General features: G+C 34.8%; 4 protein-coding genes across 5 annotated transcripts; 2 read left to right on the forward strand and 2 right to left on the reverse strand.

Moving 5' to 3' along the window:
• The first annotated feature begins 269 nt into the window (after positions 1-269).
• LOC109150904 (AAA-ATPase At3g28510-like) lies at positions 270-2208 on the forward strand. Its single transcript, XM_019298903.1, has one exon. The coding sequence runs from the start codon at positions 574-576 to the stop codon at positions 2059-2061; it is 1488 nt and encodes a 495-aa protein (XP_019154448.1). The 5' UTR covers positions 270-573; the 3' UTR covers positions 2062-2208.
• A 169-nt stretch (positions 2209-2377) lies between these two features.
• Positions 2378-5509, reverse strand: LOC109150903 (protein NUCLEAR FUSION DEFECTIVE 4-like). Its single transcript, XM_019298902.1, has 2 exons — positions 4991-5509; positions 2378-3702 (listed from the first exon to the last, which is right to left on the reverse strand). The coding sequence occupies exons 1-2, from the start codon at positions 5456-5458 to the stop codon at positions 2569-2571; spliced, it is 1602 nt and encodes a 533-aa protein (XP_019154447.1). The 5' UTR covers positions 5459-5509; the 3' UTR covers positions 2378-2568.
• Positions 5510-16855: 11346 nt separating this feature from the next.
• On the forward strand, positions 16856-20910 carry LOC109150916 (calcium-dependent protein kinase 10-like). Of its 2 annotated transcripts, XM_019298923.1 has the most exons (7): positions 16856-17602; positions 18229-18372; positions 18464-18616; positions 18709-18824; positions 19076-19243; positions 20033-20263; positions 20359-20910. In XM_019298923.1, exons 1-7 carry the CDS (start codon positions 16975-16977, stop codon positions 20530-20532), a joined length of 1614 nt encoding a protein of 537 aa, XP_019154468.1. In that variant the 5' UTR covers positions 16856-16974; the 3' UTR covers positions 20533-20910. The 2 variants fall into 2 exon arrangements, with proteins under 2 accessions (XP_019154468.1, XP_019154469.1); XM_019298924.1 differs by lacking the exon at positions 19076-19243.
• A 2101-nt stretch (positions 20911-23011) lies between these two features.
• Positions 23012-24833, reverse strand: LOC109150917. The gene is made up of 3 exons (XM_019298925.1): positions 24673-24833; positions 23415-23601; positions 23012-23264 (listed from the first exon to the last, which is right to left on the reverse strand). The coding sequence occupies exons 2-3, from the start codon at positions 23583-23585 to the stop codon at positions 23193-23195; spliced, it is 243 nt and encodes an 80-aa protein (XP_019154470.1). The 5' UTR covers positions 23586-23601; positions 24673-24833; the 3' UTR covers positions 23012-23192.
• Positions 24834-25477: the final 644 nt, after the last annotated feature.

Raw genomic sequence — 25477 nt, forward strand, 5'->3', positions numbered from 1 at the left:
CCCCCAATGCCCCCCTCCCCTATTATAAAGGGGTGGCGGTGGAGGCAACCCACCCACCCCTCCTATATATAAAAGATCTATATATAAAGGGGTGGACCCACCCCACCCCTCCTATATATATATAGAGTAAGGGGAGTGGTGGAGGGGCAACTACCTACATGCTCACCTCCCCTATATATAGAGTATAATGGGAGGGGGTGTCAACTACACCACCCCCTTCCCCTATATATATATATAGTAAGAGGAAGGGGGTGCCCACCTTTCCATCCACCCCTATGACATCAGTATCAGTACGTAAATATAAAGAAGTTATGTGGATGTAAATGGAAGTGTCACTATGGCATTTGCAGCGTCATTTCCTACGTACAACAACAAAGAAGAAAGTGCAAATTACCTATTAAAGTCCACAAAGCCGACCAAAAAAGTAGCTTTGCACTGTTGTTGGAAACCTGTCAGCAATCAAACAAAAGCAGAAGCAAAACTAAATATGAATTCCTTCCTCCACACCACAAAGTAAAGTGGGCTTCAATTCATTCATTTGTCTATGAGGGTAGAGTGAGAGAGATAGTAACCATGATAGCGGCGATGGCGATGCTGCAGAGCTGGGGAAGCGCTGGCACCGCGATTGCCAGCTTCCTCTTCATGTGGGACATGATTAGGCGACACCTCCCGCCCGAGCTGCTTCGCGTCCTGGAAAGATGGACGCGCAAGCTCAGGGTCTTTTTCAATCCGTACGTTCAAATCTCGATCAACGAGTACATGAGCCGGAATCTGAAGCCTCATGATGCATATGCAGCAGTGGAGGCTTATCTCAGTGCCAATTCAGTGAAAGAAGCCAAGAGACTGAAAGCCGAGATGATTACGGGTGCAGACAAGCTGGTGTTGAGCATGGATGAGAATGAGAAAGTTAATGATGAGTTCCATGGGGCAAAAGTGCAGTGGATTTCTGGGAAAATTGAGGCGCGTCAAAGGGAACACTATCCCGAGATAGATAAGAGATATTACAAGCTAATTTTCCATAAGAAACATCGGGAGATGATCACGGGGCCCTACTTGGACCATGTAGTAAGGACGGGGAAAGAGATTCAAACACGATACAAGAAGCAAAAGCTTTACACGAATAGCCACAGCAAGACGACGTGGAGCCATATCGTGTTTGATCATCCAGCTAGCTTCGAGAAGCTGGCAATGGATCGAGAGAGGAAGCAGGAGATAGTGGAAGATTTGATTACTTTCAGAGAGGGCAGGGAGTTTTATGAAAGAATTGGCAAAGCATGGAAGCGGGGCTATCTACTCTATGGCCCCCCAGGAACTGGGAAATCGACTATGATTGCTTCAATGGCAAACTTACTGAATTATGATATCTATGATCTCGAGCTAACTTCTGTGAGGGACAACACAGATCTGAGGCGGCTATTGGCAGAGACAACTAGTAAATCAATAATCGTGATTGAGGACATTGACTGCTCAATTGATCTTACTGGCAAAAGAAAGAAAATTTTAGAGAAGAAAGCAGAAGGGGGCACTGAAAAGAGCAAGAAAGAAGCTTTCTCCAAAGACACTGAAGACAGTTCAAGCAGAGTCACTCTTTCAGGACTACTGAATTTCATAGATGGTCTATGGTCTGCCTGCAGTGGAGAGAGAATAATTGTGTTCACTACTAACTATGTTGATAAGCTGGATCCAGCACTAACAAGAAGGGGAAGAATGGACAAACATATCGAGCTATCTTATTGTAGTTTTGAGGGATTTAAAGTGCTCGCAAGGAGCTACCTGGGATTGGAATCACATCCCTTGTTTGAATCAATCGAATTGTTAATGAAGGAGACTAGGATCACACCTGCAGATGTTGCTGAGAACCTCATGCCCAAATCGCGCAAGGAAGTTGCAGAGAGATGCCTCCAGAATCTGGTTCAAACTCTTGAACGAGCCAAAGAAAAACAGAGATCAGACAAAGGCAAAGAAGAATTAGAAGACAATGAGGCAATAAAGGAAGACAAGTTGGAAGAAAAACAAGAAACTAGAAATCCAGATGAAACAATTGAGTTGAATGCTGTGTAAAATAGGTCTCACCTTGTCTGTTTGCCTTGAGAACCAGAATAAAATGCTCCAAGCAGAATATCAAATGCCTTTGAGCCCATAAATATTTTCTGGAAAGTTTATTTGATTGCCTGACTTGATATTCAGTAGAGTACAATTTTCTTTAAAGCTGATTGGCAAAAATATTAAGCTTGTTTATTACTGTCTTTTCCAATTAAAATGCAATGTATCCACATCAACTTAGACATCATCTTCATCAAGTTTTCAACCACCCAGGTGGAGGGGGTGTCCAGTGAAAAAGTAAAAGCGGATATATATATATATATATATATATATATATATTTCTTCTGAAATTCATTTGTTTGTGACAAACATTATCAACAGGCAACAACCCATGAACTTGTGATGTAGCAAATCTTGTACCACAAGCCCAAGCATAACACACATAAACAAAAAAAAATAATAATGGATACATAGTACAAAATGTCTTATAACCTCTTTCAAGTGTTGTGGAGCATTCTGTAATGTTCATCTCAGCAATGCTTGGGAGTAAAACCTTCTTGTCCTGATTAACAATGCCAAAGAAACTAGACAACCAAACAGGCTTACTGATGCCAATATAAAATAGGATAACATGAAGCATTTAGTCCCATAGCAAGAATTCCCAGTTCCTGATGCCTCTTTATCATATATATACCCAATTACTCTGACAGACAGTAGATATGACCCAACAGGACTGGCTATGGCGATTGTATTGAATATAGTACCCATATGCAGAACTCCGAATATCTCTTTGGTTATGGTAGGCATCAATGACCATTGCGAACCATAGCAAATGCCAACTACTAGGGAACCCACGTATAAATTTAAAGGGAAACCAGAGGCAATGGTGATATGGCCAGCAGTCATGGCTGCTAGTGTGAGAACGATGAAAACTGGCCTTGGGCAACCTCTTCTCAGCAGAAAAATGTCCGAGAGATATCCTGCTCCAAGACGACCAAGAAAATTCCAAATACTCCATAGTGAAACTAATGTACTTCTCTGCAGTGTTGTGTAGCCAAGTGATTCTCCTATCTGGCTGATGTTATTTATTGTGGCAAGTCCTGAGCCCATTCCACATACCATAGCAACAAACAACAGCCAGAAGTTGATGGTGCCCATGGCTTGCAATAGATTAATTTCTTCTACAGCCTGTGGCATAGAGCTGCCCTTGCGTTTTATTGTATCGGTGGGCACTTCTTTAACATCCATGAAATTTCCTGCTGCCAATTTCTCAGGTTCATTTAACAATGGAGTTGTTGCATTAGTTGTACCCCATGAGCTTTCTTTTTGGGCTTCGACGGCAATGCCAAGAGGTGAAAATAGTAGAACAAAGAGCACTACAAATGTAAGAATTAATACCCATTGTGGGAAGATGAAGATGTCCTCCAAGAGCCTTAAAGACAGAAGATATGTTGCAGCAATCAATGAAATAATCAAGAACTTATTCAAATGCCTCTCATCATTGCCAGGAGGTGTCTGATGGACTCTCACCAAGCACATGAGCAGAAGGCTAGTTAGAGTTGGCAATAATGAAAGCATCAAAATAAATGCTCTTGGGTTGTTGTTGAATAATGTCTGAGACACTTGTATTAGTATTGCTCCACTCAAGCCAAGAAAGCCCTGGCCAAGAAAGAGCATAGAAGATATTATAGTTCACATATCATTTGTCATTTTTCTTCAAGTAGTGATAAATAATGAATCGAAAATTACTACATATACAGTAATTGGCAACAAGAAGAAGTATAATAATCAAACCGGCAACAAACAAAAAAGTGCCCCATATTTATTTCAAAAAAAAAAAAAAAAAAGTGACAGCATATTTTTTTTCCTATAAAGTATAGAAAGCCAATAAACTTGGTGATAGCAGGGATTTAAGTATAGAAAGCCAAAACTCTATGCACCTGGACAGGAAAACAGCAACTATACAAAGTACTGTTCTTACTTAAGCCAGAATGAAATGTCGGTCACTTTGAAAAACAAGCATTTCTTATCCGGAGCAAACAATCATACAAAAGACAAGCATTTCTTATCCGGACCAAACAATCATACAAAAGTTTGCTTCTCTGAAACGAAAGCTCAGCCACCAAGTTACAAAAGGTTGGACGCCACCGGTACCTATAACCGAGTGAATCCAAAGTGGACCGAACATGCTCTAATACCACGTTATAATCTAAAAATAAGCTAGAGTCACTCAATTGGGCTATAATGCACATGAGCCAAACCACGCTAAAAGATTGAATCCAACCAATCAGCTCATCTAACCCATGTCCTTATAAACCCATATATTCTCTCTTATTTTATTTTATTAACACTCTTGTATTCAATTAACCTAAACTTTGGATTCTTCCTACTGTCTGCATACAATGACCTGGCTTTATGGCAACAATAATCTGAATGAGTATCTGATTAAGCTAATGACTCAGCTTGATGGGTCACCTCTTCCACTCTGTTACGTCTTTTAAAGTATACGTTTTTAGGTGGGCAAACTTATATTAAGAAGATGCTTAATCCTATCATACTTTAGTTTATAAGAAAATAGCACCAACTAAGATTCAGTTTTATAAATGGATTTTCAGCTCAAAACAGGACAACCACTTTGGAAGATTTTCAACCAAGAAAAATATGGCCATTTAATTTAAACCACAGAAAACAACCAAACAATATTCATGAATCATGACTAACAAGTCTATTTCACTAACCAACTAGCAATAATAGTTACGATACCATAAAATTGCTTCAAGCAATAATTTACAGTGGAAAACACAAAAACATATATACCTACCGAGAAAAATTAAATTGTTTCGTGGATCCAAAAATTAACCGTTTATCAGGGAATTGAACAAAATAATTAAATTCACCGAGAAAAATTTAGAAAAAAGAATGGTGAAAATGGGGAATTGTCTTTTACCTTCATGATTCCCACGACGGTGCCGCTGTAGTCCGGGAAATTCTGTACAACTGTAACAACATTTGCGGTATTGAAAAATGTCTGCGCATGAGCGGCGATGAACATGAAGAGGGACATAACCGGGACGGGCGGGCGCGGGATGGTGCCGACGACGGCGAGCCATATGAAGAAATAGCCAATGAAGCACTGGAGGGCTCCGGCGAGGTGGACCAACCAGGGACCCCTGCGCGGGGAGCCGGAATTGCAGACGGCGGAGTAGAGGAGGCCGGAGAGAATGCCGGCGTTGGCGCCGATGTCCTTGAAGACGGATACGGTGTCAAGGGTGGATTGATCGTATTCCTGGGAGGATTTGAGGACAGGGGAGTAGATACCGAAGGCGTAGGATGCGCCGCAGCTGCACTGAATCCATATGCTCGCCACCGCCGCTATCCATTTGCTGCCGCTGCTACTGCGGTGGCGCTCCTCCATTTTCGCCGGAACTGACTTTTTTCTCGTCTCTTCTATTTGCAGTTTAAAAACTGAATGCACAAACAACCCGTACTTATCTACAAAGCAATCATTATTACGTGATTATCCAAAATTAATATATTATTTTAACTCATAAAACACATTATCATTCAAAATTTTATTATTCTAATATATAAAATGTATTATTTTACTCTAAAATGTCCATTAATCTAACACAAGAGTAAGAGATTTTTTAACATCAAAACAACTTCATTTAAAACTTACTTTGACCACATAATTATACAGATCATGATCCACAATAATTCAGACAATATGTGGCTTTTCAGTTTTCATTACAACGAATATTGTGTGGTTTGGTTTTATTTTATTTATTTATTTATAATAATTTATCACATTCAATCATTATTATAATCTTTGTCCAATTAATTTGTCATTTCAAATTATTTTAATATTTTATTTATAACCGAATTCGTGAACCATGTTTTATCTGGTCTGGCACTCTCCGTGATTCAATTATTTTAGACAGGAAGGTTGATCTTATGTTGAGCTGGAAAGATCTTTGACTTATTTTTTATTAATAATAATAATAATATAATAATAATAATAATATTTGTTTTCAAAAAATTCTAATATTTAAATCAATCAAAACCTTCCCGAGTTTCTGGAGGTTGCTTTATTCGGTTAATCTTCTCGGTTTTGTTTTATAAATTTTTAGTTTAATTTTAATTTTTATTGGGAATAAGTGTAAATTAAATTTTGATAATATCATAAGTCATAACACTTAAGAAATTTTAGTTCTTAATTAGGAAGTTAACTCGAACCGAAATGTCCATCCTACTAAAAAGTGCAATTATAAGATTGAGGTGTAAATATTAAAAGGCTGAGGTCTAAAGTGCGCCAATGAAGAAGTATAGGGAGCCAAGGTGTAAAGATGAGAGGGATAGGCTACAAACTAAAAGTGGAGAAAAAGTTTGGAGCCAAATTGCAATAAGATATAAGGTACACGGTGTCATAGTGCAAAGCATGAAAAATGGGAGTGCTTGAAGACTGTTTGACAAATGAGAGGAAAAAACAAAGTGAATTTTGATAGACAATATGGTGGAAGAGGGTTTTTCAGTTGACCCGATCAGCATCCTCGCGCTCAATTATGGATACTAAGAATTGTTCTTTACCATTACCAATTACTTGTTGGAAATAATGAACCAAAGTTGATTTAATATCACAAAATAATATTTATATATATACACGAAAATATATAAAAGATTATTCGATATGTATCCGAAATATATATATATATATATATATATATATATATATATATATATATATTGTTGGGTAATAAGGTGGGAAACCCAAAAATAATAATCTTACGAAAAGATTATTATTATATGGGAAAAGACAGAAAACTGGGAAGGAAAAGGTGGATGATATTGGATAGTGGTTGGCACGAGTTTGAACAAATCGTTCTTTTTATTAAAACCTTATTTGCTACCTCCCACAAGTTCTAGGGGCGTTGTAGCCTAGGTTTCCCAGGATAAAACGTGCTACGGTTCAACGTTTGAGCACCCAAACTTTGAACCCGGCGAACAAGAGCAAAGCTTAGAACACAGTAGGCAAAGAAGGAGTAGAAGCAGAGAGTTTTAAGAGCTGGAAAACTATGTTTTCTGTGTGTTGAAAATCTGCTGCTGCTACTACTTCTTATATAGTAGAGGATGGTGTAAATAGCATTTACTTAGGCATTCAAACCCATGTTCAAAATCTTTAAAACTGACCATTGAATATGAGGATTAATTCTGGAATTCAAAATTAGAATTAATTTGAAATTAATTCTGTAATAACTGAATTAATCTTCCCAACAGTCATCTGAACTGAACAATCGTAAACCGTTCCGAAACGGTAAACGTGTACCGTACCGGTCCGGTATACCGCACGACATATGTACCGCGTGCCGGTAGTGTGACAACCCAAAATTTAATTTTATAAATCCAATTTTTTAAAAATTTCAAAATAGCCATTTTCACCCCATTAAAAATTTTTTGAGATAAATTGGTGTTTGAATAAATTATTTTGAGTTACATTTTAAATTAATTCAACACCGGAACTTATTTTAATTCCAAAATCCTAAACTTTCGAGTACTTCGCGTACCAAGTTTTAAACTGAAAAACCAATCTAAGTGAGACCGGGAGAAATATGAGAAACCTGAACCAAGTGTTTGATTAGAAATCATCTTTGGAAAAATCTATTTTTACACCAAACTATTTAAAAATCACCTTTCTAGACTATGGTCCATGCTGCAAGGTGGACCAAAAGCCTTTCCTCCTTTGTCTGATATTTTTGAATCAACCAAAAGACAATTTTGCCATCCACCAATCATTGTTGAGTTTCCTAGGGTTTAGTGCCCCTATATATTAGAGAGACATCAGACCTTTGCCTCTTGATTCCAAACCTTGTCTTCCCCAAAGCTTTGCAAGAGAACCAAAAGAAAACACAGTAAGTTTCTTAGGTTTGATCTCATCCATTCATCCATTTTCCATCTAGCTTCCATCCCTTATCCTTCTATCTCTGAGGTTCTAGTTCTTAAGAGTTATTGCGTGGTTTGTTTGTGGAGTCGCGAACAACACTGCCCCCGCGGCGTATAGAGAGGAGAACGACAATGTATTATACGGAGAGAATGTTAAAAGACCATTTTACCCCTCTGTTTAACGTTCAATTAACCAGCTTGTAGCGGAAGGACCAATATTAGAAATATTTTGATAGTCAAGAGTCTAAATTGTCCAAATTAAAAGTCGAGGACCAATTATGAAAAATCACGATAGTCAGAGGACCAATACTGAAATTAACTATATATATATATATATATATATATATATATATATATATATATATATATATATATATATATATTCAACGAAGTGTTTGCACATAATTTCAAGAATAGAGAGAGTTTTCGAAGCAAAGAAAATAAGAATTTTGAGGTGTTGAAATTTCTTTTACGTTCTACTTAACATAAGGTGTTAAAAAGTTAAATTATATATAAAAGCTACTTAAAAGCCTTCACAAACACAATTTTTCACATCTCAATAAAAACACTTCGAGAATTAATTTATCGTTTACTCATTATTCATTTTAAGCATATAAGAGAATCTGAATATAATATATCAAATTAAAACTCTCAACCCAAATCAAAGATGAACCATGCTCAAAATGATTACTCAAAATAATCACTGTAAATACTATTTTAAACTAATTTTTCCAAGGCTACTACACAAACACACCTTAGTTCAGGCAGCATTTGGAACTTGAAAGGCTTAATAAGTTGCTCCGAACGTTAAAGGGCATTGCTCTTGAAAATGATGAAGACGTGGGGTACGGTGTATGTGTCGTCTCTGTATTCAATGGCTTGAGATATCTCTGTTGCGAAATCTCACCTAGGAATTGGCAGCAATGTCGCACGTATGTGCTATTTAATGTAGGCTGGATACGAGCTGAGCTAGAGAAGAATGGAATGGTATTATTATGTGACATGTTAACAAGAACACTGTATTAAAAGCATTTAACGACCAGGGTATTGTATTCTTCCTACTTGCAAACACAGACCGGTACGCAGAGCTTAGTCTTAAAAGAAGGAAGAAGAGAATGAATTGAGTATCTAGCAAAGAGGAGGGGGGGCTGTTTATATAGTAATGAGATATAACAGCCCCTTCCATTCCCGCCACAAAGACGCACGAAATAAGCGCAAAGGGAGAGCAAATCAAGGGCGCATTCAAGGCTATGAGAGGGTGTGCGGACTTGAGTATTTAATGATCTGTAAAAATAGGGAACAAAATTAATGTGGCAGACCAAAAGGTTGACCACATCACACCTCGCACGCGTCCGAGCGGGCGGCGGCGGCGCGCATGGTTCCCCTTTATTTCCTCTCCATAACTCTTCAAACCTCTTAGAAGGTATTAAGCCTTATAAAGGTGGAAAAGGGGAGTTCTACAAGCAATGTAGAACAACAAAAAAAGGTTTTTTAAATGTTTTCCCAACAATCTCTTCAAGGAATTTCTTATATATGGTCATATGTAACTAATACTCTAAAGAAATGTTTCTTAGACTATCAACATCATGCAATACCTTATTATATTACTCCGTATTATTTTTGTAAGCAACGAGAGAATTACGTAATCACTAATCGAGAGTGTACACGAGATAAACCTCACATTGTATTCCTAGTAGGCCAAAGATGACCACAATAAGTTAAATCAACCTAAATTATATATAACTGACCTACTCAAATCAAGAAGGCCAATAGATTACTTCTACTGGGGAGTCAATACCTTATTAATTTTAAAAGTATATGTTATTATCATATCATTATATTTGCAATTCGCGACTATTAGTGATGCATTAATACAATTTCAATCTATTTTCAAAATTGAATCCCCTTTCTAAAAAATATATTTAAAAAAAAAAAGATGACTAATTTGAGAAGACATTTATAAAGTTGCAATTGTTATTTGTTATGATTTTATAAATTATAATAATGTGGAAATTTAATCCAATGGGGAAGTTCATGTGGTAAATGAGTTTTCTTTATAAGAATAATTTTGAGATAATTCAAATTCAATTTTCACAAGTGATGATTCTCTCTAACCAGCTCTCGTACTTCTCGAAATAAGTAAAGATTAATCGGGTGGATTCAAATCATAAAATAGATGGAGAAAGACTCATAAACATCTCACTTGGTCATATGAATAAAGATTGAGAAAATGAAATCCACCCTAGTTGCATGCTGCATGAGTGAGTCAGCCTTAGCTCGAAAATCAGTGGTAGTGACTTTAATTTAGGCCCATCATCCTGGCTTGGCCTGCTCAATCTGACTTTAGACTTCATCTTATGGCAATTTATATCCTACACCACGGCGCGCGTTGCACTATGCGCCCAGATGCAAAACGATGTCGTTTTAATTTTTTTTTTTTTTTTTTTGAAATTTCCCGCCCCTGGCAGTAGTTTTTTCTTTAAAAAAAAAACCCGCTGTTCAAGAATGTACATAATGTTATACTAGAATACACATAATGTTATACATGAATGTACATAATTATATAACAAAATATACACTCTTTTTAAAAGATAATACACATAATCTAACATAATACATAATAAACATAAACTTTTAACATAATACACATCAACTCTTAACATAATACACAAATTTTCTGATTCGGATGTACATAATTGTATAAAAAGAATGTACGGAGTACATAATTGTATAAAAAATACACATAACTGTATGAACCAATACACATAACGTTGTGAACAAATACACATAACGTTATGAACAAATACACATAATCTCAGCAACTTTCTACCGCGCCTTCCAACACTACCCAAAACGACGTCATTTTGAGAGGCGCGTGGCGCACAGTGCTATGTGCGCCGTGGTGTAGGATATAACGATTGTCATCATATCTATAGTCTTGGTCAATCATGTACTAACTTTTTAGCCCATACCACAATATAATAGCTTCCTCCCCACAAAAGCCACTTTCTATAATACCTTTTATTATTATTATTATAACTACAACAATAATAAATGTTATAACTACAACAATAAGCCACAAGCAGTACGTGTTTGAACAAGTCCACCATTTCCTGTGCCACTCTATCAACAAAATTGTATGGTAGTGACTATATCTACCTTAAGACTCTTTGGGTCTATTTCTATGGATTTATGTATTATAGGCTGGGAAGCCTCCATACTTCCAATAGAGTTCTATTACATGAACTTATAAATCGTACTCCTTAAATTTTACCCATTAATGTGATGGATACTGATAAACTATTTTTCATGTAGGTTTCAATACAAGTATTTATATGTAAATTTTGTATGTGTGAATAAAATTAAGAATAAAAAAAATAAGAATACATACAATATGTTCATTTCCAATATCAACACCTCACTTTTTGTTCAACATCTTTTTGTGCTAAATTCCATGAGAAAAATTACACTTTCTTCGGCAATCAAAAGCCTATTGGCACTAGTTTTAGTAACACAATTAGCTTATCAATCAATTTTGATTTATTTGATCACTATTAGTTGTTTGATTTGATTAAACATTCAATATAAGTGTTTGATTAATTAGCTTTTGTAACAGCTTATTGTTTCAAAATGCTAAAATTCAAAAATATGTTCAAAATAGTTTTTTTGACCAACTTTTTGAGAAAGTCATTTTGCATATAAACAGCTATCAGTTAACAGCTAATTTACCAAACATCTTTCTACAATCAACTAATGCTATCAACTACTTAAACTCACTAACCCAATCAGCTAATAATTATTTACTAAACACCCATATTATCTTGGTTATTTATAACTGATCGGCTCAATGTGAGAAAGTCAACCACTAGCAACTCTCAAAAGAGCCAAATTTTTTAAAACTTTGGAATTTCTAAGTTAACTGGTCTTGACTAGAATCGGATGGCATCCAATGTATCTTATTCAGAGACGATTACGTGGGTGTTTGGTGGGTTGATTTTCAAAGTGGGGGAAAGGGAAAGGATTGATAGTAGGAAATTAGGAATATGAGATGTTGGTTGTGTTGACTTGAAGAAATTGGATTGTGTGTACATTAAGTCATCGGTCGCATTGCAAGTCAACAATATTGGCCATATTTCGACAACGCAACGCCCTATCAGATTGTCTTTTACTGACCCTGGAAATTGGACTACAAACATTACATTTGGTGAAGAACGGATGCTGATTATGATAAACATATTTTTAAAATTAGAAAAGAGAAAATACAAATGAAAAAAAATAATAGAATAAACACAACCTTAAAAGTTTTATGATTGTTAAATGTAATTAAATGCAACGTTAAAAGTTGTATTATTCCCATACCAAAAGAGTACATGTTTGATTTTTAGTTAATACGTTTTCAGTTGAGTCCGTTGCACAATGTCTAACTAGTACACTTTCTCTTGTGTGATTTTTGAGGTATTATATATGAACGAACCAGGTTTACCCAGTTCATGCCTTAGAATAGTAGTTGTGGGTTCCTGGTAACTCATAATAATAATAATAATAATAATAATAATAATAAGGTAAAAATTTATGTGAGACCGTCACACGAATTCTTGTTCGTGAGACGGGTCGAATTAATATGAAAATGTAATATTATACTAGAAAATGTAATACTCATTATGTCCCATTTTACTGTTATTTTTACTATTCATTGGTCAAATCAACTTTTTCTTCATTGCATATTTTTTTTAGTAATTTTTAATTATTTTTAAATTTGACTTTTTGTGTTTAATAATACTTTTAATGTAGTTTCTAAATATATGAATTTTATATACTAATACTAAACTTAATATTATGAAAATTTGAATTAAAAATAACTTCACTCAAGCTTCGTTAACTGAACCAAACAAACAAAATGGGACAAAAGGAGTACTAATCATGAATAAAAGGAAATTACTATATGTACTCACATTCTATACTCACAAATTGTACTCTACACTCAAAATTTTGATGTAGACACTTTTTTAGGGACCCACATGAAGAAAAATAACCTATCAGAACCTGCCACATCAGGAAGTAAATTTAAAGGAGTAAGATTTGGGAGTACATGTAGTAGAACGCTGAATAAAATGTTTATTATTTATAAGGAAAAGTGTAATATTTTAGAAGAAAAGTGTAATATTTTTTAATTTTGAATTAAAAGTATTACTCCGTACATTTTATCTCAAAAGTATTACATTTTACCTTATAAGTAACAAGGGAAAATAAACATATTGGTCCCTCAATTGTTTTCCAAATTCCAATGTAATCCCTAGTTTTCAATTTCAATAGATTTGATTATCGAATTGTTTAAAATTTTGTCAATTAAACTTTCAGTGACCAAATTGACGAAAATTTAAAATGTGGAAATTATCATTTTGGTCCCTGAAAGGGTCTAATTGACGAAATTTTAAACAATTCGAGGATCAAATTGGTTGAAATTAAAAACTAGGGATTACATTGACAATTGAGAAACAATTGAGAGACTAAAATGTGATTAGCTCTAAGTAACAAACACTTGCCAACATCACTTATAAGAGAAAACAATAATTTTTTTTTTTTTTATGAAAAATGTAATACTTTTAGATTAAAAAAAGTATTATATTTTTCCTCAAAAGTATTACATTATAATAAATATTTTATTCCTAATTAGTACAGAGTATTATATTTTTCAGTATAAATACGGAGTATTATATTTCCATATTGATCCGATCCGAGCTGACCGATAATACGGATAAAAATTCGTAAAACGGTATCACACAAGTGTGGCCCTAATAATAATAATAATGATGATGATTTTTCAAAAAAATAAAATAATAATAATAATAATAATAATAATAATAATAATAATAATAATAATAATAACCTCATGCACGTGGTCGAGTGATAAAATATGATTATTGTAATGAAAGGTTACGAGTTCTAAAAAAAATAATGATAATATTATTCTCTAATAATTTTTTTTTTGAAAACATATTATGCACTAATAATAAACTTAGCTTGTACACCAATTATAATTTAATTTCTTTGAAACTACTGTATAAAATTTCTTTCCTTCTTCCAAAAGGCTGAACTTCAACCCTAAGGGCCCCACACCCCGACTTGACTGATCATTTGGAAGAATGTAAATCATGGTAACTCAACTAAACATGAACCACAGAGACTAGACCTTTGCTTATTGCGCACAAATAAAATTTCTTTCCTTCAAAGGTTAAATGTAAATATAAAATAAAAATAATGCTCCGTATTATAAAAGTTCTGAAAATAAAACACTTCTAAAAATTTAGGAATTTTTGGCATATCTAACAACTTATTTGTGTCGGAAAGAACATTTTTTTTTAGCGTATTTGTAACAATTTTTTTTTTTTTTTTTTTTAAAAAACAAAACAAAACAAAAAAAACAAAAAAAAACAAAAAACAAAAAAAAAACTGCACATCAATCAAGGTTTTCAAAGTATTTTGGTAAGTCAAAGGACGAATAGAAAACCTTATTATTAATTTGACCCATTTTAACTCTTAAGTTTTGAATAAGTTTGATGTGAGAGTGTTACACCGCGGGAGGTTTAATTAAAATATAATATGTAATATTTTTAATTAAAATATAATATTTTTATGAGTTTATAGAAATATATTACATTTTTACTAAAAAAGTGTTATGCTTATCACGTGAGGTGATTTTATACAATCTTTATTCTTAATTTTTTGAAACGATCAAATTCAATTCAAAATGTCATTACTAATAAAAAAAAATTTTTAAACGATGCATTTAAATTAAGAGTGTGCTTGAAATCCATAAAAATGACTCTGAAAATATTTTAATTTATAGAAACTAAAAAATAATTTTCAGAAATTATTTGCCTAGTTTCAAAGACACTCTAAATTAAAATTGAAATTGTTCAACAACTTATGCGTACCACAAACATCCATTTAATCGATCTCAACCCCTCAATTTTCTTGACATCAACGGTCAACCCTTCATGGTGGTGCAAATAGCACTTTTTTAATAAAGTGATTTGGCTTATTCAATAGGTGGTGCAAATAGTAAAATAGGTGGTGTGAATAAAATTTTCCAGATAAAAATGTCTTTACGGAATATAATATAATTAGAATTAGTGGTTAATAAATAATGATTATTGACCATCATCCTTCATCACTAGCCCCCAAACATGGAAAAAAGTTCCCCCAAGTTCCCTCCTTTCTCTACACGTTAAGGAATTATTATATCACCTACCTTTTTCTTTTTATTTTCATCATTATTTAATGGAATAAAGTTTTTTTTTTTTTAAATAAATAAATGTAATTGTCTTTTTATGTTTATTTTCATCATTATTTAAAAATAACCAAGTTGGTCTGAAATGGATAATCAAGTAGTTAGAGCATGACTATCATATTTAAAGGTTACGAGTTTAATGTTTGTTAACACTTAGTCAAGCTCGTTGCACGTGATTTCTTAGTATGATTTGTGGGTTATTGTAAATTAGCGAATTTACCCAGTGGCCAGTGCATATCATCGGGATAGTAATTGTGATTTTCTTTTGTCATTCAAAAAAAATAATATGACCAACTTATTTCAAAAGAGTTACCGTGTTGATAAAATATGATTATCATATCCATTAATTATTATCAACAATCTCTCAATAACTATCACACATAATATTCTTAATACAAATGATCACTCTAGAATTTCCCATCAATATATAATTAAGATTTAAGAAGTTTCATTTAAAAAAAAAAAAGATTTAGAAGTTTCTAAAAAAGTTTCTTGGCTAATTGGATTTTATATATCTAAGTAATCTAACCCAAACAACCATTCAAAAGAAATAAACAAGTGAGAATTCTCCCATGTTGACTAAGTCAATATATAGCTAAGAATTGAAGGTCATTGGTTTCTCCTTGGTAGACCATAACATCCCATTGCCATCCACAAAAATAAATAAATAAATAAATTTCATCTATACTACTACAAAATATGTGATACTTACCTCCTATATTGTCTTATGTTCAACAATTTTTGTGATTTTTTCTAATATTTCATTTAAAATGAGAGAAATATGATATCAAACAAAATAGTAAGTATGAAATATATATAACTAATATTCTTTTTCATTTATTAAAAAATAAAACATTTTTATACAAAAATGAACAAAAAAACCTCTTTCATCCAACCAAAAAACAAAAACTATAGTAAATTACTAATGAAATATGTTTCTCAGACAATTATGCCATTTTTACTATAGTAAATTACTAATGAAATATGTTTCTCGGACAATTATGCCATAGAGATGTATCAAAATACACAATTTATATATTGAATGTTTTCAATTTACCTATTGTAAATTATGAACATTTAGTATATAAAATTGTGAACATTCAATAGGTAAATTGTAAACATTCAATATATAAATTGTGAACATTCACTATGTAATTTGTGAACATTTATTATATAAAAATTGTGAACATTCAATATGTAAATTGAGAACATTTAGTATATAAAATTATAAATTATGTATTTTTAGACGCGGATTCATAGAATAATTTTCCATGTTTCTCTTGACACTCAAAATTTTTATTTTTTATTTTTGTTAGGCCACGAAGTGTCCTGCCAGTCCAATCAAGGAGTAATGTTGTGTCCATATTAGTTTTTACATACAAGAAAAATTTTGAACTCCCGACTTAGATCAATCAAGCTGGTTCTCAATTTTATTTATTTTTAATTTTTTTTTTATTAATATCATATAGTGAAGGTAACTTTTCTCTTAAAAAATAAAAGTTATTTTTTTTTGAATAAAAGTTATTGTAAATTATAAATAAATGAAATAATAAATAAGTTAGAAAATTGTAAACACAAATGGGTTTCTTGAAAAACAGCTATCCCCGCGAATTTTTTCTTTCTCTCTCTAAGTCTCAACTCTCAACTCCTCCTCCCTTTCCCGGGACAACCACCGCCGTCCACCGTAACTAGCAGCGGCGGCCATGGGGAACTGCAACGCGTGTATAAGACCAGAAGAAGCCGCGGCGGCGAAAGGTGGGAAGAAGAAGAAAACCAGAGAACGGCGCCCGAACCCGTACGCAGATTCTCCGGCTCCGGTTCGGGTGTTGAAAGATTTCATCCCCAAGACTCGAATTTCCGACAAGTATATCCTCGGCCGGGAACTGGGTCGGGGCGAGTTCGGCGTCACCTACCTCTGCACCGACCGGGAGACCCGGGAAGCCCTGGCCTGCAAGTCCATCTCCAAGAAGAAGCTCCGCACCGCCGTGGACATCGAGGACGTCCGCCGTGAGGTGGCCATAATGTCGAGCCTCCCCGACCACCCCAACATCGTCAAGCTCCGGGCCACCTACGAGGACGATGAGGCCGTCCACTTGGTGATGGAGCTTTGCGAAGGGGGCGAGCTTTTCGACAGAATCGTGGCCCGAGGGCATTACAGTGAAAGAGCCGCCGCCGCCGTGGCCAAGACCATAGCGGAGGTTGTGCGTATGTGTCACGCCAATGGAGTTATGCATCGAGACTTGAAGCCTGAGAATTTCTTGTTTGCCAATAAGAAAGAGAACTCTATGCTTAAAGCTATTGATTTTGGGTTGTCTGTATTTTTCAAGCCTGGTATGCTTTTAGCAGATTTTCTCTTAAATTTTCAGTATATTACCAATGGTTTTATGATTTTTCTATCCTCTTTTTTCATTTGAACTTCCATGGAGTATACATATTCATTGGGAGACTCAAAGAGGTGGGATAATTTTGGGTGATAATAGACTGATAGTTTCTCTTTTGTATTACCATTATCTTTAAAAATTTCTGCTTTTTGTTTAATTAGTATGGAAACACTCAATCATTATCCCATAGATTGACCATTACCATCAAATCAAGAAGACCAATAGGTTGCTCTTACCCGGGAGTCAAATTTATAACTTTGTAAGCTAAAAACATGATCAACTTGACTGGGGTTGCCTGCTTTTGAAATTACTTTGGGTTGCAGTAATAATTTGATGTTCATTTCTCTATTTATAATGTATACATTAGTCTTAATCTTTGAGTTCTGTATGAATTCCCAACCTTAAGCATATTTTCTTGAAGTAGGTTTTTCAAAGATTCTGTTTTGGGGTCAAATTGTTTGATTTTAGGTGGTTAATGTAATTGTTGTGTTAGAACCTATCAACTTGTTTTTAAGCTTGTGTCATCCTCAAGAATTGAGTGAATATTGAAAGTTAAAAAAATGTTGATGATTTCAGGTGAGAAATTTTCTGAGATTGTGGGGAGTCCATACTACATGGCACCTGAGGTTTTGAAGAGGAATTATGGACCAGAGGTTGATATTTGGAGTGCTGGGGTTATCCTTTACATTTTGATATGTGGGGTTCCTCCATTCTGGGCTGGTATTCATTTTTGCCATTCTGCTTTGGTTTGGTTTTGTTGGCTTCATTCCTCTCGTCTCTTTAACTCTCGAATATTTCATTTCTGCTGCAGAAACTGAACAAGGGGTTGCTCTCGCGATTTTGAGGGGAGTGATTGATTTCAAGAGAGAACCGTGGCCTCAAGTTTCTGAAAGCGCGAGAAGTCTTGTTAGGCAGATGCTCGAACCAGACCCCAAAAAGCGCTTAACTGCCCAACAAGTACTTGGTAAGGACTACCATACTTTCTTTGAATGTGCAAAGTTTCCTCGAGCTGATTACGAAATTTTTATTGCCATGCTACTTCGTTCTTTATTACAGACCACCCTTGGATTCAAAATGCTAAGAAAGCTCCAAATGCTCCTTTGGGCGATGTAGTCAGGACACGTCTGAAGCAGTTTTCTCTTATGAATAAATTCAAAAAGAAAGCACTGCGGGTAAGCTGCTAACGTGTTTGTGTTAGGAAATTCGCAATTTGATTAAGTGTTCATCTGGACTGTGACATTCAATAAAGCACATCCTGAAAAACTTTTACTAGCTGAAAAGATGATAACATTTCTCGTGTAGTTTATGCATTATCTAAGCGGGTTGGGGTACAAATCGTCGCCTTATTATGGGTTTTACTTGTTGTTTCTTTGAAAAATTTCAATGTACTTAAGCAAGAACTCCTTTTCGAATGGTGTAATAGGTTATTGCAGAACACTTAACCATTGATGAGGTAGAAGTAATCAGAGAAATGTTCACGATGGTGGACATGGATGGTGATGGGAAAGTTACGTATGAAGAACTTAAAGCTGGACTCCGGAAAGTTGGCTCCAAGTTGGCAGAGCCCGAGATAAAGTTATTGATGGATGTGGTAAGTGGTAACTATCACTGTTTCCCTTAACATGTTGAAGTAATCTCTTTATTTCTATCTTCATGCTTCTTCATTCTCTTACACTATGAGGCTAATAAGGTTGCTTCAGCTCTTGGAAACTTATAGGATCAAACGCTTACCACTACGCCAAAAGCTATAGTTGATAGCGAAGGCGTCACTTTATTTCATTTTAGACCGGCATCACATTTTCGAGAGGTAGGGTGCTGGACTTGGCCTTTTACCCAACAATCCCCCTAGCCACCAATTGATGGGCTTGACCCTTTTAACGGCCTCCGCCCAACAAAAATAATTGTTATACCATGAACCAGGGTTCATATTGCACTGTAAATTCTGATACAAAAATTATGTACTTTCAGTTAACACATTATGTGCCTACAGTTAACCGTTTCTGTACAAGTAAACAAATAACTTGATAATTGCTGACACATAATATGATAGCTATAGGTACAGAAACTATCAATTGCAGGTACAGTATGTGTCAACTATACATACAGAATCTGACTTGATAATTTCTGACACATAATATGATAGCTACAGGTACATAATCTGTCAACTATAGATACAGAATCTCAAGGTTATTTTTTGATCAGGGGTAGACCCTGGTCCATGGTATAATTTGCCCAACAGAAACCTCTACTCCAGCAGTTATTAGATTTCAAGCATTTTTTTTTTTGCCACTCACATTTATTGATGTAGAGTATTTAAATGACGATATGTTGTCGTTTAGTTTCAATCGTCTCTCTTATGGTGGATTTGAATATTGATTAGGCTGATGTTGATGGAAATGGTCTCCTGGACTATGGGGAGTTTGTAGCAGTTATAATTCACCTACAGAGAATGGAGAATGACGAGCATTTTCACAGAGCGTTCTTGTTTTTTGACAAAGATGGAAACGGGTACATTGATCTTGATGAGCTAAGAGAAGCTTTGGCCGATGAATCGGGCGAATGTGACATCAGTGTACTGAATGAGATTATGCGAGAAGTTGATTCAGATAAGGTTAGATTGAACACTTATCTTCCTTGTTTTTGAATGGATAAATGGTTTCAAAACTAGTTTTGGTTCGTGCATTGGGTAATCGTCAATTTTTTCAGGACGGGCAAATTAGTTACGAGGAGTTTGTTGCAATGATGAAAACTGGAACTGATTGGAGAAAGGCATCTCGGCAATACTCGAGAGAAAGGTTCAAGAGCCTCAGCCTTAATCTGATGAAGGATGGGTCTGTGCAGCTTCAGGATGGGCTAACCGGCGAAACGGTTGTGGTTTGAGTTGAACACCTTTCATGGCTTAGCATCCATTTTGGATAATTTTCCTGACAACTTTGGTGTCTATATCTCCAAAAACTAGCATATAATTATTGGATTTGTGCTTGGAATTTTTGGGATTGTTTTGGAAGATAACATATAGGTTAGTTTTTGTTCAGAGGTTTTTGTAGTCATAGGTGTGGTCAGATTGTATTTTTTTTTTTCTTTTATGTTTAGGGTTGTATGTATGTATATGCACATTTCTAAATCCACAAAGCCACCAATATACTGAAAAATATCAATTATGTAAAATTTTACATTTTCTTTCTTCTTTGTTTTCCCCATCTGATTTATGTACTAAAGATCACCTGTGATATGAAATTCTATTTAATTGTTTTGACACTCAAGCTGTTATTAAGAGAACATTCCAAAACATAATGGGAGTGTTTGACAATAGTGGCTAGTTGATGGCTAATTCAATCAGCTAGTAGCTGTTAGTTGAATTGGTCAGCTGATAGTATTAGTTATTTGTGAAAGATACTTAGTAAAATACTTGTTAACTAATAACATATAGAATGACGGTTAGTGTCTTAGTGAATTGTGTTATTTTAACTTATAATGACTTATTATTCATTTTTAAAAGTAATAATAATAATAATATAATATTTAAAATTATTATAAAAGGAGGAAGTAAAGAGAAAAAATTAGAGAAAATGGTCAAATAAGTCTTTAAACTTTACCCCAAAGGTCAATTAGGTCCCTAAATTTTAAAAAAGTGCAATTAAACCCCCAAACATGTTAAATTGGATCAATGAAGCTCAAAAATCGGTAAATGACCTGTTATTACATGTCATTTCAGTTCCGGCGACGACTTCCGGCCACCGGCCACCAGATCTGGCCGTCTTCTCCACCGGAGAAGACGACAACCGGACGGCTGTCTTCTCCATTGGAGAAGACGGCACCAGATCTGGTCGTCTTCTCCACTAGAGAAGACGGTTGTCCGGTCATCTTCTCCGGTGGAAGACGACAAGACCTCATCTTCTCCGGTGGAAAACGACAGGACGGTCGTCTTCTCCAGTGGAGAAAACGACCAGATCTGGTGCCGTCTTCTCCGGTGGAAGACGACCGGACAACCGAATTTTGTCGCTGGTGGCCGGAATTCGTCGCCGGAATTGAAATGACCTGTAATAACATGCCATTTATCGGTTTTTGGGCTTCATTGACCTAATTTGACATGTTTGAGGGTTTAATTTCACTTTTTAAAAGTTTAGGATCTAATTGACTTTTGGAGTAAAGTTTAGAGGCCTATTTGACCATTTTCTTGAAAAATTATTATTATTATTATTATTATTATTATTATTATTATTATTATTATTATTATTATTATATTTAAAACTTTTTTTTGAACTATTGACTCTGTTACAATGCAATATCTGTTCATAATTACTTTTTTCACCATATGAAAAAGTCACTTCGTGTCACTGACTACAAAGGTATTGGCACACTCGGAACCAACAACTTTGGAATGGGAAACCAGTAGCTTTGGCTGACATTAATGCTCATCTAAATGCATGAAATGTTGATGGTGGCAAGATGTTCCAGGCCAGACGCCACAATGAACCGTGAATTTCTGGTCCAAATAATCTTATTTGTCAAGTGGTTTTGAATCATCCTTGGGTGCGGTCTTGCTCTCAAATGATGGAGATTAAGGAGCTGTTGATCAAGAATCTTGACCTCACACCTATTTCTTTGGAATCTGCTAAAGCTATCTCAGCTTTGTCTCACAATCTCAATGATCGTTCCTACACTAGCGCTATCATTGATAATTATTACAATATTATGGCTTGCTTTGATTTTTTTTTCTGGTCAGCGCTATCATTGATAATTGTTACAATATTATGGCTTGCTTTGATTTTTTTTTTTTTCTGGTCAGCATATTAATATTAAGATATCAAGGAACCTGATCGTCTATACATTAGTTAGGGTAGCAAGCTCTTAGTCTCGTTTTTTATAAGCAAGTAAATAAGTTGTGAAAGTAATCGAGTTAGGCTAATTGCATTTTCAGATGTAATTCGGGAGCTAATTTGAACCTTTTCTTTTAAAGAATGAAGAGAAGACGTTGGATAGTGGCGGTTGAAAGTAAACAAATTGCTTGAAATTACAAGAATTGACACCTGCAAATATGCATCAATCCCTGTCTGAAGTGGAGTGAGTATTTTATGTTGTAACAACCATCAACTCTCCACAAATTTAGTTGCAGGATAAGTCATACATCTACAAGGTTATCATAATAGAGACACAAAAAAACTGTATTGATAGGAAAAATATGATGAAAGGCAACTACTGTAAGGTGGAAAAACACACAATTTACATACTGAATGTTCACAATTTATATATTGAATATCACAATTGTGAACAACATTCAGTATAACTATTGAAAAAAGCATTTCAAGTTTTCAGTGATATGTTGCCTGCAAACCTACTAAAACAAAACAAGCATACATGGCAGCAATTTGGGAAGGATTTTATTGAATACATTAATGTTACGAGAATAAGATTCATATTTTGTCATAATTCAGAATAAAAAGGTACTAAGCTCAGCAACTTCTTTGCAAACATACCTACTGTCTCATATCATACTCTGGTCAAATAGAGCACGTAAAATCCAATAGAACAAATAGGAACTATTTCTTTCCCCGGTTGAGCTTCTGGAGGTGATAATTGACACTCCCCCAAGACTTTCGGTTTTTGCCACTCTGCAGAGGAAGGAGCAACATTGCAATATTGGTTAAGCGAAATTTTTGTACATATATTTAAAAACTTCTCATAGTGCTAAGAATCTTAAACTAATAATAGATAGACCGAATTACACGCTATTATCCTCTCCCAAATGCAATTCTCATTACCTGAGCCTCCATGCAGGTACTTAAAAGTGATTTTTGTCGACTGCATTTATCATCTTTGTTCTGATTCAGCGCCAGACAACTGAGAAATGTAATCATTTCCTTCGCACATGGCTTTTGAAGGCTCCCAAACTTTTTTGGGTTTACATACAAGGTGCCAGGTTTTCGGCCCATTCCTCCCAAGTTCCAACTGAAAATGTAAAAGACGATATAAGATTATCAGAATACCTGAGAAAAAGAAATGCAAATATGCAATGAAATTAAGTTCAATAAAATTAGACATGCACTCAAGCAAGAAGTAGAACTACGGGAAAGAATAAGAGCTCTGAGATCTGGTTTAATGGTGAAATGTGATTGCATTTACGGGTGTAAAATGGGCTGAACTCGAATGAACAAGGGTGAATTTAAGGTTTGAACATAGTGTCCAAGCTTGTTTCACTTATTAAGGTTCACTATGGTATTGAGAATCAAAGGTGACAAGCTTAATTTCTAAACAATCAATCAGAGACGGAGCCATAAATTTGTTAGAGTGGGGGTGAAAAAGCAAAGATAAAATAAATTAAAAATGTTCAAATACGAGGCCTTGTACTTGACACTTCGCGACTACCTTACCTTACTAGATGAATCCTCAAAAGTTGCTTTTCTTTTAAAGAATTTTTCCATAACTGAACAAAAAATATATATAATCTAATTATCTAAACAAGTAAACATAGAGCATTTTGTAGTGTATTTCAAGTAAAGTGTAAACATAGAGCTAATGAATATGAATTAGAGCAAATCATAGGCAAACATTAACTGTTAACTAGCAAGAGTCTAAGCAAACTAGCATTCTAGCAAAGTAAGGCAACACAGCCCCAATTCTCAATTCCTAAGCAAACTAAGCAATCCCTCAGACCACTCAGAACGTCACTGGCTCACTGGCAAGTGGCAACACAGCCTCAATTCCCAATTCCTAAGCAAACTATGCAAAATCATCTCAAATTCATTTTCATCTATTATCTATAGGAAGCAATAAATTATAAAATGCAACTTCAAATAATCAAATGCAACCCAATCCAAAGTGCAATGAACTAAATTTTAGATTTTTAGGTTTTTCTCTTTTATCCAAAATTCCAGTCTTCCAGATGAATAAGAAATTAAGAAGCAATCAGGCAATGAATTAGGTTTAAAGAGACAGAGCAGTTGAGCAGATATGAATCAATTGGTCAATGGAATTCAAAACAAAGGATAAAAAGCAACTATTTGCGGAAGTGGACCATACTGTGAGCGCCTGAGAATGCTCGCCGTCGTCGTCTGCGCCCTGCGGTCTTGGCGATTGGTAGCAGCAACTCTTCCCTTGGCGATTGGTATCTGCGGACTGCGATCTGCCGGTATGCGCAATGCGGTAGTGGTAGTCGCGAAGAGGGCAAGAGGCGAAATGGTAATTGGTAAAGGCTTAGCCGCGTAGGAAGAAACAAGAAGAAATGAATAAAAAATATTAAATATATACCCCAAAACGACGTCGTTTTGGGGCTGTATAGTTTTTTACCGTGTGAGCAGCTCCCCATGCCAGGCTCCGTCCCTGGTTAGGATTAGGGTTAGGTTAAATTTTGTTAAACTTTTCATTTTACACCATCGTCATTGTTGAAATTGGACTCTCAACTCGATTTCTTAAAATTTTATGACAATTAAGTTACCATTTTACTGCATTCAAAAAAAAAAAAAGTTACCATTTTACTCTTCACATCCTTCTATCCTTCTTCGATTTTTCTTTCTATTCTTCTATATAATAAAAATCATAACTTGCGGTAACACCCATAACTCAATTAAGTGAAGGAATAAGGGTCAAATAGGCCACTGAATTACACACGAAAATGCAATTAGGTCATTGAACTTAAAAAATCTACAATTGAGTCCCTAAACTAACAAATTTCATTCAATTTGTTCATTTTTCAAACATTAAAAAAACTAATTTAAGGTTTTCAAAAAAAAAAAAACTAATTTAATTTTTTTTAAATGCCACATATGCATCCTAGGTGGAGGGGTAACTTGTTAGCAACTTGAGAAACCTGAAAAATGGAAAAATT

The sequence above is a fragment of the Ipomoea nil genome, unplaced genomic scaffold (assembly GCF_001879475.1).
Source record: "Ipomoea nil cultivar Tokyo-kokei standard unplaced genomic scaffold, Asagao_1.1 scaffold2280, whole genome shotgun sequence".
Classification (NCBI taxonomy): domain Eukaryota; kingdom Viridiplantae; phylum Streptophyta; class Magnoliopsida; order Solanales; family Convolvulaceae; genus Ipomoea; species Ipomoea nil.